Source organism: Neofelis nebulosa, chromosome 9, assembly GCF_028018385.1.
Source record: "Neofelis nebulosa isolate mNeoNeb1 chromosome 9, mNeoNeb1.pri, whole genome shotgun sequence".
Taxonomy (NCBI): domain Eukaryota; kingdom Metazoa; phylum Chordata; class Mammalia; order Carnivora; family Felidae; genus Neofelis; species Neofelis nebulosa.
Window position 1 is genome coordinate 68,241,198 of NC_080790.1, and position 18,644 is coordinate 68,259,841.

The 18,644-nt window shown below is 38.2% G+C and overlaps 2 protein-coding genes across 5 annotated transcripts in view; one reads left to right on the forward strand and one right to left on the reverse strand.

Moving 5' to 3' along the window:
• Positions 1-13,435, reverse strand: part of ERLEC1 (endoplasmic reticulum lectin 1) — a 31,686-nt gene extending 18,251 nt beyond the window's left edge. Inside the window, exons 1-8 of one of the 3 annotated variants that reach the window (XM_058684119.1) lie at positions 13,157-13,431; positions 7,047-7,151; positions 5,282-5,362; positions 4,229-4,306; positions 4,030-4,093; positions 3,492-3,526; positions 1,001-1,224; positions 779-908 (exon numbers count right to left, since the gene is read on the reverse strand). In XM_058684119.1, the coding sequence (XP_058540102.1) occupies positions 779-908; positions 1,001-1,224; positions 3,492-3,526; positions 4,030-4,093; positions 4,229-4,306; positions 5,282-5,362; positions 7,047-7,151; positions 13,157-13,318 (879 nt within the window). In that variant the 5' untranslated portion in view covers positions 13,319-13,431. Of the gene's footprint in view, positions 1-778; positions 909-1,000; positions 1,225-3,491; positions 3,527-4,029; positions 4,094-4,228; positions 4,307-5,281; positions 5,363-7,046; positions 7,152-13,156 lie in introns of all 3 variants that reach the window. The other 2 variants (XM_058684118.1, XM_058684120.1) reach the window with 2 other exon arrangements.
• Positions 13,436-13,551: 116 nt separating this feature from the next.
• The window catches only part of ASB3 (ankyrin repeat and SOCS box containing 3), a 116,249-nt gene continuing 111,156 nt past the window's right edge, over positions 13,552-18,644 (forward strand). The window contains exon 1 of one of the 2 annotated variants that reach the window (XM_058684116.1): positions 13,552-13,695. The gene's annotated coding sequence lies outside the window, so the exon portion shown is untranslated. The remainder of the gene's footprint in view (positions 13,696-18,644) is intronic. The other variant, XM_058684115.1, reaches the window with a different exon arrangement.

The following is an 18,644-nucleotide window of genomic DNA, read 5'->3' on the forward strand; positions in this document are numbered from 1 at the left end:
GCAGACAAAGATTAGTTCACAGGAGAAAAGAACCAGAATCAAACAGAGAGAATGACTTCAAGTAAAGGCAGGAGAGAAAGTTCAAGCTGCAACTGTTCAGTGTTTTATGTGCTAACATCAAGTTATGCATATGTCCAGTGAATTTAGAACCAAAAGACTGCCACTGACCTTAATAAGAACACTTTTAGAAGAATGATGTTTTGATGACATATAGCAAGAAGTTGAAGAATAAATAAAGCAGTAGAAGATGCGCTGTAGTCTATTTCTTCAAGGGGCTCATCTGGTAAGGCCAGTCAACTAGCTAAAAATTAAACTTAACTATAATTAATAGGATGTCAAACTTTAAAATATGAAATCATGAAAGAATGATAAAATAGTTTCTGAGAAGCACTAAAATAAGGAAAATAATTAAAATCAATTAAAAAATGGAATTTAAGGGGTGCCTGGGTGGCTCAGTCGGTTGGGCGTCCGATTTCGGCTCAGGTCATGATCTCACAGTCCGTGAGTTTGAGCCCCGCATCAGGCTCTGTGCTGACAGCTCAGAGCCTGGAGCCTGCTTCGGATTCAGTGTCTCCCTCTCTCTCTGCTCCTCCCCTGCTTATGCTCTGTCTCTCTCTGTCTCAAAAATAAATAAAAACATTAAAAAAAAATGGAATTTAAAATTTTGAGTCAGAAAAATAAATTACTACTATGCTATTGGAATCGTTAAAATATTGATATATGCTCTGAAATTTGGAAAAGGAAGCACCAAGAAAATACTGTTAGATAATTCTCCTACCTCTTTATTTCTCCTGAAAGGCACTCTTAGGATTTCTTCCTGCTGTTCCAATTGTCTCAGAGTGAGGGGTTTAAATGGTGATCCTGGCAGTGATTGGCAAAATATGTCATTCACAGGAGATGCTCTGAATCTATTTGGTAAGAACAAAGCATTAAAGCTAAGCCTATGCCACTTTAAAGCATGTGTGCATTTCATGTTTAAAATATTGAATCCATGTCCTACCTATATTTAGGATGATTGCACAGGAGTGGTGTCAAAATAACAACTTCATATTCACAAGTTGTAACTTCAGCTACTGAAAGAATTTCATGCTTAGATTCAGGATGACATATGTACATCACAGTACTTGATCTGGGCCGGTTCTGTTTCAAACTACAAGGTGTACCATTTCCCATTCCCACAGGATAGTAGGGTGTCATCTGACCTTCGATATTTTTAGTGGGAATCTTAAAAAAAAAAAGAGTATAAGACAGACTTTTCATTAGAAATGGAGGTGGGGGTGAGGATGGGAGAAGCACTTTTTTTTTTTTTTTTTAAGTTTTTTAATGTTTATTTATTTTTGAGAGAGAGACAGAGTGCAAGCTGGGGAGGAGCAGAGAGAGAGGGAGACACAGAACCTGAAGCAGGCTCCAGGCTCTGAGCTGTCAGCATAGAGTCCGATGCAGGGCTTGAACTCATGAGCTGTGAGATCATGACTTGAGCCGAAGTCAGATGCTCAACTGACTGAGCCATCCAGTGCCCCGAGAAGCACTTATTCGTAAAGGAAGAAACTACATTTTATTTATAAACCAACATTTATAAAGGTAACATTTCCATATTTTCTATATATTCTTCCTCTAACATTCTTTTGATTCCTGAATTCTTATTTGACCAAATACATATTTTCAGAGCTAGTTTACTACAGTAAAAAAGGGAAACTTTTATTTGATGCTAAAATTAAGATATTAAGTAAATGTACATTTATATAAAAGAATATAATATCTTGATTGATATGAATTGTTTTCAATAGTTGTAAAGAGACTAAGATAAAATACAGGAACTTATAATACTGGTCTAGTCAGAGCTTTCTATACTAAACTTCTAGTGAAAGGTTGTGTTACTCTTTAGATTCTAGAGATGTGAAGTCTATTTTGTCAAAAAGTGGGGCTACAGAGTAAAACACCATCTTTTAAAACAGTAACCTCAATACTGTACTCGTTCATCAATCTGCTTACTCTTTTTCCCTGTCATTAAGAGACATACTTTTCAGTGTAAACTCCTATCTCAATCTATTCAAAGCCAGTAAAGGACAAATGAAGAAATTTTCATTGAATGGAGGAATAAAACAGATTACCTCAGAAGATAAGGATTATTAAGGAGCTAGCGCCTATATTTTATTTATGTAAACCAAAGAAAAGTCCAATATAACGGGCCTAAAAAAATATTGTTAATAATATCCCCAAGCAAGCTCTTTGGAGGCAGGGAGCTCATCTTGTATCACTTTGGTACCCTGTCAGTGCCATCTCCAAAACAGGAAATAAACAAATGTTTCTAGGGACAAATATTTTGATACTTCTTGTAAGCTGTTTTCATGCTACTATCTAGAATTAGAAAATCCTGGGTTCCAAGTCAAGCTTTGAATTTACCAGCTTTCTGACTTTGACTAAATTCCAATTTTTGTCATTTGTGAAAGGAGAATAATAATACATACTCAAAGGTTGGGGGGAAAATTAAGCATTACCTCTTGTTACATGCCTGGCACAGTACCTGGCTTATAAATTGGGTCTCAATAAATGTTAGTTTTCTTCCCTTACCCTTTTCTTCCTCTTCCTTTATCATTTCACACTTTGTATTCCATCTTGCTATCCTCCAGAGCCACAGTAAATAAATATTTTATCTCAAAGGTAGTCTGCAAAATTAAAATCTTTTAAAATAGCAATGTTTTGTGTGTCTATGCTTAGCTTATCAATTCCCCCCAAAGCCACCCTTTTCAAGTTACAGGCATTCCTTTGAAGGTCTTTGCCATTTCACTTTACGTCTAATAGAAGTATCGTTATGATATGAAACCACTTCTAGAAATATCCTCTATCAATAGGTTATATAACTCTATGGGAGTGCTTAGGATTCAGAAAGCATTCCTTGAACTATAGGGGCATTTAAAAATTGTGATTAGGTACCCTAAGGAATCATTCTTTTTAAACAATCCTATTTGTCAGTCATCAATTATGCATTCACATTTGATAAACACTTATGAAGTGCCGATATTATGTTTGGCACTCTGCTTTGCATTGTGGGGTAAAGAGATAAAAGACAGTCCCTGCTTTGAAGATGCTTGCAGTCTGGTAGCTTGTGTAGTTTATCTGTTTTATCCATGGGAGATAGAGACCAAACAAGGGGAAAAAAGCAAAAGCTCTAATTTATACTCATTTCCAATGTTAAAAACAGGGAACCACTGCTAAGCCTCGAAGTGATACACTGCTATTACGAAAAGTTTCCCAGATATATCTTTGGTAAATTTTTTTATTTTTCTATGATCTTAAAAGTAAATAAAAGTATCACAGTATAACTTTTCTCAGAAAAACCTAACATACTGAAAATTTTCTTTGACCCAATCCTTTGGGGTATGCAATAGGTAAAACACACAAGACTAAATTCTGTCATTTAAGTTGTGTAAGTTCATGCCTCACTAATAATAGATGTTAAGAGTGAAAAAAAATCAACACTTGTCACTTGCCTCTTTTGATTTTTCTTTTTCATCTGCTTCTTGATCTGTGGAATAATATAAAAGTAAGGTAGGTGTAAAGAATGACCAGTGACTTATATATAAAATACAAATGACTTAAGTTTTCAATCACCCTTTTAATTTTAAATTTCTTTCTAAAGAAGATCCCAAACATACATATAATTTTTATCTTACAACTTTTATTTTATTTCACAATTGCAGGGATACATCTACATTTCTACTTCCATACATAACAACTATGTTAAACCAAGTAAAAGACTAACACTAACACTATATAAATGTAACATTAACGTGTATTATCTTAACAGATTTAATAGAATTGATTAATAGGTAGCAAAAAGGATACTGTTTGTTGAGGTCAAAAATAATGAAAAAATCTTTGAAAAAGTTTTCTAAGAGATTGTTCAGAAATTTATTGTAGTGTTTTAAAATTCATCCAGTTTCCGACAAGATCTTTTAAATTCCAATTTGAGCATATACTTTCAACTAAATTCCAGCATTACTATCAAATCACTCTGTGGAAACAAACCTTTTTCAGATAGAAGGTTCTTAGCCAGCATATTCCCAAGGTAGTACTCGTGAATATTTACTTTCTATATTTGGAAATAAAATAAAAATACAGTAAGTATTTTGCAACTGCCAAGAATATAACTTGAAAATCATCAATCTAATTACTAACATTCTCATTTTCTAATGTTCCATACTTGATGTTTTGAAGAAAAACGTACCTGACCACTTTCTTTCTCTTCGTGATATTGTCGAATGTGTTTTCCGTGACATACTTCGTAAGTCCAATAAGACTCAATCTAAGAAAAATGGATGTATTTACACATACAAAAGCCACATAACTAACTCAACTGAATCACTTTCTTCTATTTTATGTAGTTGAGTAGATTTCCCTCAAGATTTAGAGTAAGCTTTCATTAGGTGAAACATTATTATGCCTCAGAAAAATATGAAATTTCTGAAGCCATATTCACTGTTTTCACTAATTAGCTGTATGTGAAAACTCTGTGAAGGTCTAGAATACATGTGGGATCTGTGATAACTATTAGCCTTAGGGACTATTTTTGACATAGTCAAAAAAATAACAATTAGCATTTTTTAAAATTAAAATTGTATATTGGGGTGCCTGGGTGGCTCCAGGCTCTGAACTGACAGCACAGAGCCCAACACTGGGCTTGAACTCACAAACCATGAGATCATGACCTGAGTCTGACACTTACTAAGCCACCCAGGCCCCCTGTGGCTAAGCCTTGTTTTAGGCATTAAGAATAGATCAGGAGTAGGGGTGCCTGGGTGGCTCAGTCGGCTGAACGTCCGACTTCAGCTCAGGTCAGATCTCATAGCTCATGAGTTCAAGCCCTGTGCCGGGTTTTGTGCTGACAGCTCGGAACCTGGAGCCTACCTCGGATTCTGTGTCTCCCTCTCTCTCTGCCCCTAACCCACTCACATTCTGTCTCTTTCTCTCTCAAAAATAAACATTAAAAAATTTTTTTTTAAATTACAATTGTATATAAGGAAACTTTCCTTTGAACTAGAAAACGTTCAAAGCAACTTGGTAAGTGACATTATTTGAAATCAGTTTTAATGGGTGTTTGCTGCATCTACTATCCAGGAATTTAAATGAACAAAATACTATTAAGCAATATGATTTGATTTACAACTAACTTAAAATTTGATACAACATAATAAAAAGAAATGCAGAATTATTTTTAAGGGTCTATTGGCTATTTGGAAATTTATTTTCTACTTTTATTAAGTGAACATAAAATACGTACTCTGTAGGAACAACTGCTTTGTTTAAATAGTGGCTCCAATAGTTCTCTTGGATTAGGGCCTTTATAATCCTTTTCTTCTTCCTATGAAAGAACTAGGGTTTAATACTTACAATTATTCTAGAACTTCACCCAACTCTGCTGTCTGGGTATTAACTCATTGTCCAAATCACAAATGCTTGGAAATAAAAAAGGAAAAAAAAAGTCAAAACTTTTAATAAGAGCCTATGGTTTGCCACTTCTTTCAAAAGAAATGACGTATAAAATATGGAACCATAGAATAATCTTCCATTCTTTCTTCTCTTAAAAAAAAGGTTTTTGAGTATCAGTTTCCTGAACAATTCTTATAAACCTATTTCAGAAGTTTTAAATACTTGCATCCGAACAGATTCTACCTATGAATGCCTCAGAGTAGTTGAATCTTGGAGAATCTTGCAGAATGTATGGGAAAGCTTTAAGGTACATCCCAGTTTCCTATATATTTTTACATCTCAGACTTGAATGCCATAGGCATATGTGTATGACTGCACACACGTGTATATTATGTCTTTAGAAGGTTTAAAACGAAAATGAAACAGAGAGCTGTCTTTCACAGATTTCAAATCTGAACAAAACCTAAGAAAGCACTCATTGAGTTTGTAATGTATCCATTTTACACACTGTGAAAATATTATGTAATTAGCTCAATAAATTTACTGAGTGGAAGTACTGAGTTTCAAATTTGTTCAAGGTTCCACAGCTAACCAGAGCCTATACCTCAGCCTCCTGGCTCCTAGGCTGGTGTCCTTTTCATTTTACCATGCTGACTCTCCTGTTTCATCTTGAAAGAAGTCATTGCCTTGAAGGATGGATAAGAGGTAGTTAGGGCATTTCAGGAGGAAGAAATGAGCATGAGCTAAGGTAGGGAAAAAGTATAGGTACCTATAGCAATGTTATTGCTATAACATTTTTTATAAAGAATTAGAAATTCTTTATAAAAAATGTCACATATACATTTAAAAATTATGCTGTTTCAAAACCCTCATTTCTATAAAAGAAGCAAGCATGGAATTAGATTTTCATTCAAAATATTAATAATTGGTTGCTAATTTTTCCTAGTTGAACTGTAAAATCAAAGAATTCAAGAATAATAAAAGTGATTACTACTTTTATGATAAACAGGATTACTGAAAAACCTGTCATTCAGTTTTTTTTTAATGTGCATATTTTGTGTTTATTGCAGAATTATTTATAGCATCTAAATATGGAAGCAATCCAAGTGCCCATCCAAATATGGATGAAAAAGATGTGGTATACACATACAATGGAATATTAGTGAGCCATAAAAATTAATGAGATCCTGTCATTTGCAACAAAAAAAGTCTAACAATGGTTAGACTTTGATGTTATTATGTTAAGTGAAATACATCAGAGAAAAACAATTACCATATTATTTTACTTTAAGTCAAATTTAAAAGCAAAACAAACAAAAACGAACATATAAATTAAACCAAATAGAATTATAAATACACAGAACAAACTGGTGGTTGCCACATAGGAGGGGGTGGTGGAATGGGTGAAAGAGACAAAGGGCATTAAGAGGTACACACTTCAAGTTATAATATAAATGTCACAGGTTAAAAAAAAAACAAAACTATAGCATAGGGAATATCATTAATAATATTGCAATAACACTGTATGGTGTCATTCAGTTTTAAAGTATGTGTTTGCAATGTTTTAAAGAATATCTTTGGTGACAGGGATTATCAATATATTTATAAAAAGTTACCTCATCCCCACTTGTCACAAGGGGCAGAATGCATTTATATTTTTCTTTATGTGTAGTTGTCATGATGACATAATTATCTTCTTTATACAAAACTCCAGTTGTAGGCTAGAAAAAGAACAAAAAATACACATTATTTTCTCTGGTTAAATTGTAGTACATTGAATAATTTACAGTCTTAGTTTTTGTTTTGTTTTTTTTTTTAATTTTTTTTTTCAACTTTTTAAATTTATTTTTGGGACAGAGAGAGAGACAGAGCATGAATGGGGGAGGGGCAGAGAGAGAGGGAGACACAGAATCGGAAACAGGCTCCAGGCTCCGAGCCATCAGCCCAGAGCCTGACGCGGGGCTCGAACTCATGGACCGCGAGATCGTCACCTGGCTGAAGTCGGACGCTTAACCGACTGCGCCACCCAGGCGCCCCCAGTCTTAGTTTTTTTAAGTTAATTTATTTATTTTGAGAGAGAAAGAGCGAAGGAAAGAGAGTACGCACAGGGGAAAGGCAGAGACAGAGGGAGAGAGAAAATCCCAAGAAAATCCCTGTGCTGGTAGAGCAAAAGCCTGAAGTGGGGCTCAATTCGATGAACCGCTAGATCATGACCTGAGCTGAAATCAAGAGCTGGATGCTTAACTGACTGAACCACCCAGATGTCCCAATAATTTACAGTCTTAGGTCAAAGTAATTCATCATGTCAACAGAAAAATTTTTAAATGTATTTCCAAAGGCAGGGAAAATATTCTATATATTAAATAATAATAAGGACAAAAGGAGGATGACATACTTTATCCAAGTGTTATAACAAAAAAATGAACACAACTGAAATTTGGAGTATAAACGAAAAACTGGTAATGCAACAGACTGAGGTTAAAATATGGATTAAAAAGCATTAAGAAGCAATGAATATACATAGATACACCATCACTAAATACTTATTACTTCTATTAACAATTACCATCTATATGTGAAAATCTACAGCACTTTACAAATGTACTCTCAATTTCATCAGATGGGACACTTGAAGATAACATAGCGCATTCTTTTTCATATTTGGATAGCAACAGCCTGATGCAGGGCTTGAACCCACGAACTGTGAGATCATGACCAGAATATATACATTTAACTGACTAAGCCACCCAGGAGCTCCAGGATAAAATACTTTTAAAAGAAAAATCACTAAGAATCCTCTGTGCTTACTTAACTTTTTTTTTAGTATACATTTTGGGTCAGCAAACAGTTTCTGTAAAGGGCCAGGCAGCAAATACTTGGGGCTTTCTTTTTTTTTTTTTTTAAGTTCACTTATTTATCTTGAGAGACAGAGAGAGAGAGAGAGCAGGGGAGGGGCAAAGAGAGGATCCCAAGCAGGCTCTGTGTACTCAGTGCAGAGCCTAACACAGGGTGCAAACTCAGGAACTCTTGAGATCATGACCTAAGCCGAAACCAAGAGTCAGATGGTTAACTAACTGAGACACCCAGGTGCCCCTTAACATATTTGAATCAGCTTTTGTTAGCCTTTTTTTAGATCACTATATAGGCTCCTGTACTGTGACGAAAGATCCTTGTTCAAAAGACCATTGTAACTGAAGAGGAGAAACAGAGTTGAAAGTGAGAGCTGCAAAGCCAAATTTATGATAAAGTGATTCTTAGAAACATTTATTTAGTTGCACCAACAAATTGCTATAACATTTATAATGCCTTTTGATGTTTTTCAGATATATGCAGAATGTATGACAGTGTCTTGTTCAAAGCAGGATTCACATTTGCTTACCAATGGCTGGCCTGAAGTCTTGCTAAATCATCCCTTTACTGCAGTGAAGACAACCAGTATAATAGGGAAAGACAGGATAAAATAGGCAGAGAGGGAAAGGATAGGACCTGAGGTTGGGTGGGGTGGGAAACTTGTATTTTGGAACAATGCTGGGAGTGTCTGACCACAGCAAACACCCTCAGGCATAAGGTTCCTCTTAAGAATGCAACAGACACCACCTACTCCCCCTCAGGTGTCCCTAAGGAATTTGACAAAAGACCTAAGTAGAAATAAGTATGAGACCATAAATGTGTAACCCATAATGATATGGCCATAGACCACCCCTCATACAGTGGAAACAAGCCAATCAGGAATGGACAACCCAGAACCTAGAGCTATCAAGCCAATGAGGGTAGGACCGGAGAAGGAAGGAGGGGGACTTGTATGGGGATGATGACCAGAACCTTACAAAACAGTGTGAAACCACTATTGTTGGGTATTCACCTTTGAATGCCCCCTCTCTGTAGAGACAGCTTTCCTACTATTCTTACTTTCTAATCTAGAGTCTATAATAAACTTTCCCCTACTGCTCATTCTGTGTCCACCTTTTCATTCTCTGAAGTGGTGAGACAACGAATCCCAGGTATTGAGGTAAAAAAAAATCCTGCAGCACCAGTAGCATATGACTTAACTGTATTTACCTCTATCTGTGAAGTACCTGCAACTCTGATGTTCAAAGTTGAATTGGGCAGCAATATTGACTTGTTTACTAAACTGTTCACCAAAATACTAACAATGGAAAAAGCAACTAACTGCTTGTTTGGAATTACAGCAAAGGAAGGAAGACAATCCTTTTTTTTTTTTTTTTTGTAATGAAAACCACTCTTGGGGCTTTATGTTTATATAAAGAAATTCATTCCTCTTGAAAGAGGATTTCAGCTACCTCCATTTTGACCTCAAACTTTTTAGTTGGGTTTTTCTTTCCAGCTTGTCTCTTGGCAAAGCATCCCCAGGAACCAAAACTACTCTCAAACAGTAAGAACTGCTCTGGGCCAGCAAGACCTCGCCCATGATGGACTCCAAGATAATGATCGATTTGACTTCCAAAGCCTACTTGCACATATCCACCACCTTTGCCCCGTATTTCCCATATATAAACCTGAAAGTATTTTTGGCACTTTGGAGACAGTCTTTGAGAAGCTAGTCTGCTGTTTTCAGCTGTTGGCGTCACTGAAATGAATTCCTGTCTTGTTTCACCACCACTCATTTCTCTGCCTTTGGATTTTGTTAGGGGTGAGTGGCTGAACCTGGTCTGTTTAGAACCCCCGGGGTCAGGTGCTTTTGCAACCCTGCGCCCCAGCTATGTTCTGGTCTATTGTTTTTAAGGTCTAAGTAAGAGGTAACAAGAAATAAAAGCCATCACTTGTTGGAAGATGTAAAGATTTCTCTTTCATTAAGTTTTGGAAAAGCGGGTTTCCTCTTCAATAAAACAGACCAAGTAGCAATTCTTCTATCTGAAAACTGCTGAAATAGTCACTTATTGGGATCACCAAGTAAAAATTTTTAACAAACTTTACCCTACATTTTCAGAAAAAATTACAGGGAAGTTAACCTTTTCTGATTTTCTAACTTAAAAAACTTTTTTGATCTAACAAAAATGTTTCTTTTTGATTTATTAAAAGAGTTCTTTAAGAAAACAAAATACTTCTGAATGTATCTAGATAGGGAAAAAAGTTGTTGCATATAACTTAATACCCTAAAGTATTTTCAGTGTAAGAGGACCTATTAGTAATCTGATAAAAATCAGATTTTAATATAATGAAACTAAACCAAGGGGGTATGGTACTTTAAGGTTAAGGAACTTTAAAAATATGTTGGCAGGGGAGAAATGCTGAATGTTTAACAAGGGTCTGGAGGAATTAAGATAGAGGATAAAAGACAAAAGTATCTTGATAGAGGCTGTAAAATAAACTCGGTGGCACAACTTGCCAACATATATAACATGCTTAAATAGAGTTGGTCACCATTCTTTCCAAGCATAGTGTCTGGGGGAAGTTTGAGTGGGAATACATTTCTATGTTAACAACAGAAGAGAAAATTAGACTTATTTTGTGGTTTTACTTTGGTGAAATCTATGAACTCTGTGAAGTAATAAATTGTTGAGCACTTTAATAGACACAGAGATGGTAGGTATTTCAGAAGAAAAATATACACACACACACACACAAAACTGAACACTAAAAACCAGTAAACAAAGAATATCATAGCCATTAATTAATGAACATAAATGTTAAAAAAATGTATTCCTTGTTGGTGCTTAATAATTATTCTAAGTAAATATGAAAGTGAGATTGTAAAGATTATGTATTGTTTTGATATATCTGAATGGGGAGATGATTTAAAGTACAGAAGAATTTTAAAGCTAAAAAAAAAATTCACATCTTCTAATCCAGTCTCCTCCAACTTCAGATTGTAGAGAGATAAAGGCCCTTATCCTCCTTCATACAGCTGCTTGGTTACGTATGTCCAATCAACTGGCTCATAAAAGAAAATGACAGTGCCAGGTGAGGAGGGCTGTAGTGCCAGTTACATAAAGTAGGAAGGGAAGCCTTAATATTATAAAAATACTAAAACAAAACTCAAAGGCCAATGATAATGACTCCTGGGGTTTATTTTTGCATGAAAGCCACAGACCTTTTGCCAACTCACAGAAAAATGTCCCTAGATTTTTCTCAAAATAACTTAAAAAAACAATTCTTCAGATATACCCATCTTAAATTACGCTGCACTGTCAAAAAGAATTAAAAAATCAATTTCAAAATAAAATTGATAGATATGTGAAAGGTTGGTACAGGATAAATTTAATACAGATCTTCCATAACCTCTTTCAGCCAGCACACACCACTGCCAGAAGAAAAATGAAACAATTTTGTAGTAACCTTGAAAAAGGCTGATTTTAGTCATCCACCTAACACATCAGTAAGTTTTGAAGGCTGCATATCAGTGTGCGTTTTTTAATTAAAAAAAAAAAACTAACAGGTGCAAGAGTAAAATATTTTAATGACCACATTGTTTAATACTTGTCATGTTCATTTTGTGTGCTCTTTTAAAACAGTAACAGAGGTTGGACTAAATAAATTATGTTCACCTCAAGACTGCTAAAGTTATGTCTCACTTATAATACACTTTTATATAAGTATTTTAAAATAACAATATTTAATGGAATTAACACAAACATAAACCTGGCTTCCCAGAGAAATATTTACTTAGATAAATTTCAGAATCACTGAACTACCAGAACAGGAGAATTGAAAACAGAGGGATGGAGAAATAAAGTGTGACATACTCGCAAAAACTAACATCTGCAAGTAGAAATCTGTTGTGGTAACCATGACATTTGTTATCCTGGTAAATCTTGCTTGCGACCACTTATTCTTGTTTCAGTGAAGTAGTAATAGAACAATATGGTAATAGAACAAAATAGTCATCCCACATGGAATGACTGCAGCTAACTGGAGTAAGAATTAAAAAAAAAAAAGCTTTTATATTTTCCAAGACTTCAATTTGAAATAAATAATTACTACACGGTAAGTATCTTAAGTGTGCAATTTTTATTGGCCTACAGTGGTAGGAAGACTTTTCAGCAGAGCACTCCCCAAAGACAGAAGGACTGCAAATTTTCGTTAACTGTTAAGTTATAAATACGTTCATCACTCTAGGAAAACTGACCATAAAATCTCATGTTCTGGGGTCTTACGTATTACGACTGCAATACATTAACACGGTAAAGGATATTCTGAATAGAGCATCGTTAACATCCCACAGGTCAAATAGCTCTCTCAGAAACAACTTTGAAGGAGACAGAGCTGTGCGTATACACATATGCACGTGTGTGTATACCAGATAGATATACCGAGTGTGAAAGGGAACTCATATCTGCAGTGTAACCGGTTGTGTCGATCCGGTTGTGTGCAATACTAAAGGAGAGCAGGCGGCTGGTGGAGGAAGAACTGCAGCTGACTTTCTAAAGAGAAGATTCAACATAAGCGCCTTAATTTCTAAAAAAGCTGCTTCCGTGGGGTGGGAGTGTTGGTAAGCACGGTCTAATGAGACAAATTTAAAAGGGGGAGAGCAGGTAATCTCTGAATCGCCAATGCTTAGCATGGAGGGCACAACTACATAGTGTGTTCGCTAAACACTTGCTGTATGAATGAATGGATGAGAGATAAATGAACCTTTGGATTAGGGAAGGGGGCAGGCGCCTGCAGAGGTGGTTCTGGGGGAGCAACGCGCAGGTAAGGAGAGAAGGAGCCAAACTCTAGTGCTAGGAGGGAGAGAGATAGCTACAGGATTCGCAAGGGCACTGACCAGAGAGAACTCGGTGCCGGGCCAGTTGACTCGGAAAGGGATGTCATCGCTGAGCTGGGGGAGCGCTCGGCCGCCGCCGGACGCCTCTAAGAGGCCGCAGAGGACCAATAACACCGGCCCGCCTTGGACCAGACTACGCGCGCCGCCGCCTCCTTCCTCCATCCTCCGCTGCCGATTTCTCCAGCCGCCGCCACAGCCTCCTCTGCCCACAGAGGAGAGGAGGGGGAGGAGGAGGAGGAGGCGGCGGGACTACTAAGCACCCAGGCAGCCGGGGGCCCAACCGCCGCCACGTCTCCTTCCGGAGAGCAGGGCAACGCCACCTCCGCCCCCTTGGGCCTTCCGCCACCGTTTCCGGGGCAGGCGGCAATCAACATCCGGGGCCGCCAAGCCGTCCTTCTACGGAAGCCCGGACGCCGGTTGGAGTTCTCGCGGTTGCGGGGAGCGGAGAAATCGAACATCGTGGCTTCTGGGGAGCGGACTTCAGAAGACCGCACCTCGGACCAGGCCTTTCCGCGCAGAAGTGGCGGCACCGAGAGCCGGTGAGTCCGGGAGGCTGCAACCGCCCCCTCCTGCCACCGGCCCGGTTTCTAGGGGTGGGCGGCGGCTTGGCCCGCCCTGGAGCGGAAAGTAGAGAGTGAGAGTGGCGGGTGTAGATTTTGGATGCCAAGATTCGAGGTGGAGATGAGAAGTGAGAAGTGGCGGTGTTCCTGGCTGATCTATCCTCCAGCTGCTTTCCTTTCTCCTTTTCTCCGCACGTAGCATCTCTGCGTTTCATCTTTCCCGTTTGAAGCTTCTCTCCGCCTCTTCTACTCCGGGCTGTAGTCATCTCAGTGCCTTGCAGCTGCTGACCAACGCAGGGCGGTTTGCTCACTGTCTCTGCAGTCCTAGGTTAGGGGATACTGGAGCTGAGGAATCCTGTCTTCCCTCAGTAAAAGAATGCTGTGATTCTCCGAAGTTGGTATGGACGCAGACTCCTCGTGAAGAGAGCAGCTAGACATCACAGCCCCTGCATTTTCACCCGTGGGGCTTCTCCTTCATTCCAGGGTTGACGTATAGGGTTGTTGTGTCATCATGGAAACTGATAAATTTCCTTTTTTTTTTTCTTTTTTGTTATATCCTATTTACTTTTTAATGTTTATTTTTGGGAGAGGGAAAGAGAGAGCGCGAGTTGGGGAGGGGCAGAGTGAGGGAGACACAGAATCTGAAAAGGCTTCAGGCTCTGAGCTGTCAGCACAGAGCCCCATGTTGGGGTTGAACTCAGGAACTGTTAGATCTTGACCTGAGCCGAGGTTCGCCGCTTAACGGACTGAGCCACCGAGGCGCTGCGCTGATGAGTTTACTTATGTGAAGTTCAGGGCCAAGAGAATGTGAGGGTATGAACTCTTGACTGCATTCAGAGTAAGATAAAAAATTTTAAGTTCCCCTCCCCATGCCATGGTTTTCATTTCCAGTATACTAGGTTATACAGTGGTAGCTATGGAGCACCAAGAATTGTCTTTCTGGAGGTGGATAAAGCTAGAACTCCTCAAATTTGAACCAAATTAAAAAAAAGCAGGAACGGCAGACAATTTTTCATCTGAAAAATTTCCTTTTTCATTTAAAACATAGGGAATGCACAGTATCAAAATTACTTCTGTCTAGAATTGAGGTCTTGTTTATTACTTTATTTATTACTTATTAGTGTTTAATATGTGCCAGACCAGTGGGTTTGGTAAAATAATAGCAGATAAGTGGGTCTCTGTCTTCTGTCCCCCATAGTCTAGCAAGGGAGATTACACAAATAATTGCGACCTATTGTAATAAAATAGTACTTAACATTTACTTAGCATTTATTCTGTGGTAGGCACTAGTCTAAGTACTTTATATATATTATGAAGCAGGTATATATATTTTATGTATATTTTGTACTTATGTATATTAAGTACTTATGTATATTAAGTACTTTATATATATTATGAAGCAGGTGTATATTATACAGTAGAGAGATGTGAAAGTGGAGATATGAAGAAGGAAGTGAGGGAGGAACTCTGGGGTTGGACAGGAAAGACTTTCCAGGAGAGGTGACTGTAGAGCTGGGGCTTTTAAGGACTTATAGAAGTTCAGCAGGCAGATGGGGAAGTACATTTCAAGCATAATTCTTACTGATGATCCATTAGGACCTTTTGATATAGTCAGAGGGCAGGATAAAATGGAATTAGGAGCAGGAGATTGGTACTACAGAGGAACAGATGCAATCAGTTTGTATTGATAAGGGAACATAAGGCAGGCTGAGGGCAAAGTACAAGCTAGCACACCCCCTGCCCCCAGCTGGGATATGTATGATATACCTTGGAACTCCCACTACCCAAAAACAGGAAAGCAGGAAAGGGCAAAAAGCAAATGGTTAAACTGATAAGAGTCCCTACCAGTTGACAAGAAAAAGGCAATCCCATCCTTGGCTAAAGAAAACTCCCTACTGTCTTGATTTTAATGCTTTGCTGGAGACAAAAACAACCTTAGCTTGACAATAGCTAGGCCTCCAGGAATCTGTGAGTCTTTAGCATATGAAAGTCTTTTTGGAAACTTCCCTTCTGGACTATACCTCCCCCAAGTTCAAGGTATATAACCCGTCATTCTTTACAGCCCCAGTGCAGCTCTTTCTGCCCTTGGGTCCTGTACTTTAATAAAATCATCTTTTGCACCAAAGACATCTTTAAGAATTCTTTCTTGGCTGTCAGCTCTGAACCCCCGTCACCCCAAAACCTCATCAACATGTTCTGCAGAAGTGTTTGAGTTTTATCCAACAGGTCAGAATTATTGTAGAGTTTTTGCATTGGAATCATCCGATGTGATTTCTGTTTCTCAAGTATACAAACAAAGACTAATTCCAAATGGATTAAAGATTTAAATGAATCACACACAAAAAAGAGAAAACAATATAAGAAAACTTAGGAGAATAATTGATAATCCTTGTGAGTAAAATAGGAAATCTTTCTGTCATGAAAGAAAAAGACGAGCAGGAGCACCTGGGTTGAGTGTCTGACTTCAGCTCAGGTCATGATCTTATGGTCCTGCATCAGGCTCTGTGCTGACTGCTTCGAATTTTGTGTCTCCCTCTCTCTCTGCCCCTCCCTTGCTCATGCTCTGTTTTTCTCTCTCTCTCAAAAAATAAACGTTAAAAATGAAACAAAACGGGCACCAGCTGGCTATGTTGGTAGAGCATGTGACTCTTGATCTCAGCATTGTGAGTTTGAGCCCCACTTTGGCTGTAGGGACTACTTAAAGTCTTTAAAAAAAAAAAAAGAAAAAGACATTTAACTAATAAAAATTAAAAATACTTATAAGGCTCTGGTTTAGTCTCTGGGGCTATAATAATGGAATTTGGCTCAATAGAGCTTATGTTCAAGTAAGGGGGGTGGGTGTCTAAATAAATAACACATAAGTAAGAAACTCTTTGGTGATGGGGTTTTGGGGTGATGGTGGGGGGTTTGGAGCCAATGGCCAAGAAAGAATTCTTGAAGATGTCTTTTATGCAAAAAAGGTGATTTTATTAAAGCATGGGGACAGGACCTGTGAGCAGAAAGAGCTGCACTGGGGTTGTGACAGGTAACTGATTTTTAAAAAAAAGTTTTTTTTTAAACTTATTTATTTTTGAGAGAGAGAGAATGTGAGTGGGGGAGAGGCAGAGAGAGAGGGAGACACAGAATCCAAGCAGGCTCCAAGCTTCAGCACAGAGCCTGCCGCGGGACTGGAACATACATACTGCGAGTTCCTGACCTGAGCTAAAGTCAGACACCCAACCAATTGAACCACCCAGGCGCCCCGGGTAACTGATTATATATCCTAAGGTTAGGAGAGGGTTTGGGATAGAGTAAGTTTCTAAAGTATTTTGGAAGCAAGGTTTCCAGGATCTTGAGGGGCTAGCTCCTGTTAGGAAAATGCAATTTATTAGGGTGTAGTAAAACCTCAGTCATGAGGCCCTTCAGATGTATATCAGCTGGCCGTAAGCTTGGAGTATGATTGCCAGCGTGTATTGTGGGGGAGTTGAGATCAAGGAAGTTTCCAAAGAAGTTTTTATATGTTAAAGTAGACTTACAGGATCCTGGGGGGTCAGGGTAATGTTAAGCCAAGGTTCCCATTTACTCTGTCTGTTTCAAAGACTTGTCAATGTGCTGTAGGCAGTAAGGGAATTTAAATTTTAGTTTGCCTTAGTTTCCCACATTACCATGGCAAACACTTAAACCCCTTTCCTTTGTTCTTGAGTAGCCATGAATGTTTGAGGAATATCACACATATTCCACCTGGGGGCAGGGGTGCTCTTAGCCTGTACTGTGCCCTCAGCTTGTTTTGTGCTCCCTCATCACCTGGTTTGTGTCCACTAAATGTTACTAACAATCCCTCCCACTCATGTGGCAACTAAAAATGTCTGCAGATACTGCCACATGTCCCTTGGCAGGAAAAATGGCCCATGATTGAGAACTGCTGGTTTAGACTCTTTTTTTTTTTATTTTTTTTTATTTTTATGGGACAGAGAGAGACAGAGCATGAACGGGGGAGGGGCAGAGAGAGAGGGAGACACAGAATCGGAAACAGGCTCCAGGCTCTGAGCCATCAGCCCAGAGCCTGACGCGGGGCTCGAACTCACGGACCGCGAGATCGTGACCTGGCTGAAGTCGGACGCTTAACCGACTGCGCCACCCAGGCGCCCCTGGTTTAGACTCTTAAATGAAACTGAATATTCATGATGAATTTTTATGCAATAGCTCACTGATTGCAAAGATGTTTAGGGGCAAGCAGGAGACCTTCCTAGCACTTCAGAATTTTGTCAGAGTAGTGAATACCTGCTCTGCTTATAATTCAGATGGTAGTTTGCATTGTGTCTTTGGTATTTCATAAGTCACTTAATCTTACCTTGCACTAATGTCATTATTATACACATAGGTTATCATCATAGAGGATTTCAATATAAATATGTTGAAGATTGTTCTGAATCTGTTAATCCTATCATAGCCTAGAAATTGCTATTCTGAAAAAAATAGTCAACACTTTCATTTAATAGTCTTTTGACTTTTTCTCGTATAAATATGGTATAGAATATGTAATTTTAAATTTCAGTTATTTTAACTTTTGATTTATGGATTACAGAAAAATCCTCCTTTATTTGGCAAAGCTACCTTTTTCTGTGTACAAAGCAGTAATTTTCAGCTAGTTGCAGAACTGCAGATCTGGGGAGGGAACAAGAAAGTTGTACAGTTATTCATCTAACATATATGATTTTGGGGCACTGTCCCAAGTACTAAGGGTGCTATAAAATGATGTGGATACAGATCAAGTCCATCAGAATGTTACCACCTAGAAAGGAGATAGGACTTGTATGTAACTAATTATATTAAAAGTGGGGAGTGTTAGAGAAGTACTGTACAGATAAAGTATTGTGGACATTCAAAGGAGGGAGTGATTACCTCTAGCAAGGGATGAGAGGAAGGAAGGGTAGAAACTAATAAAGTAG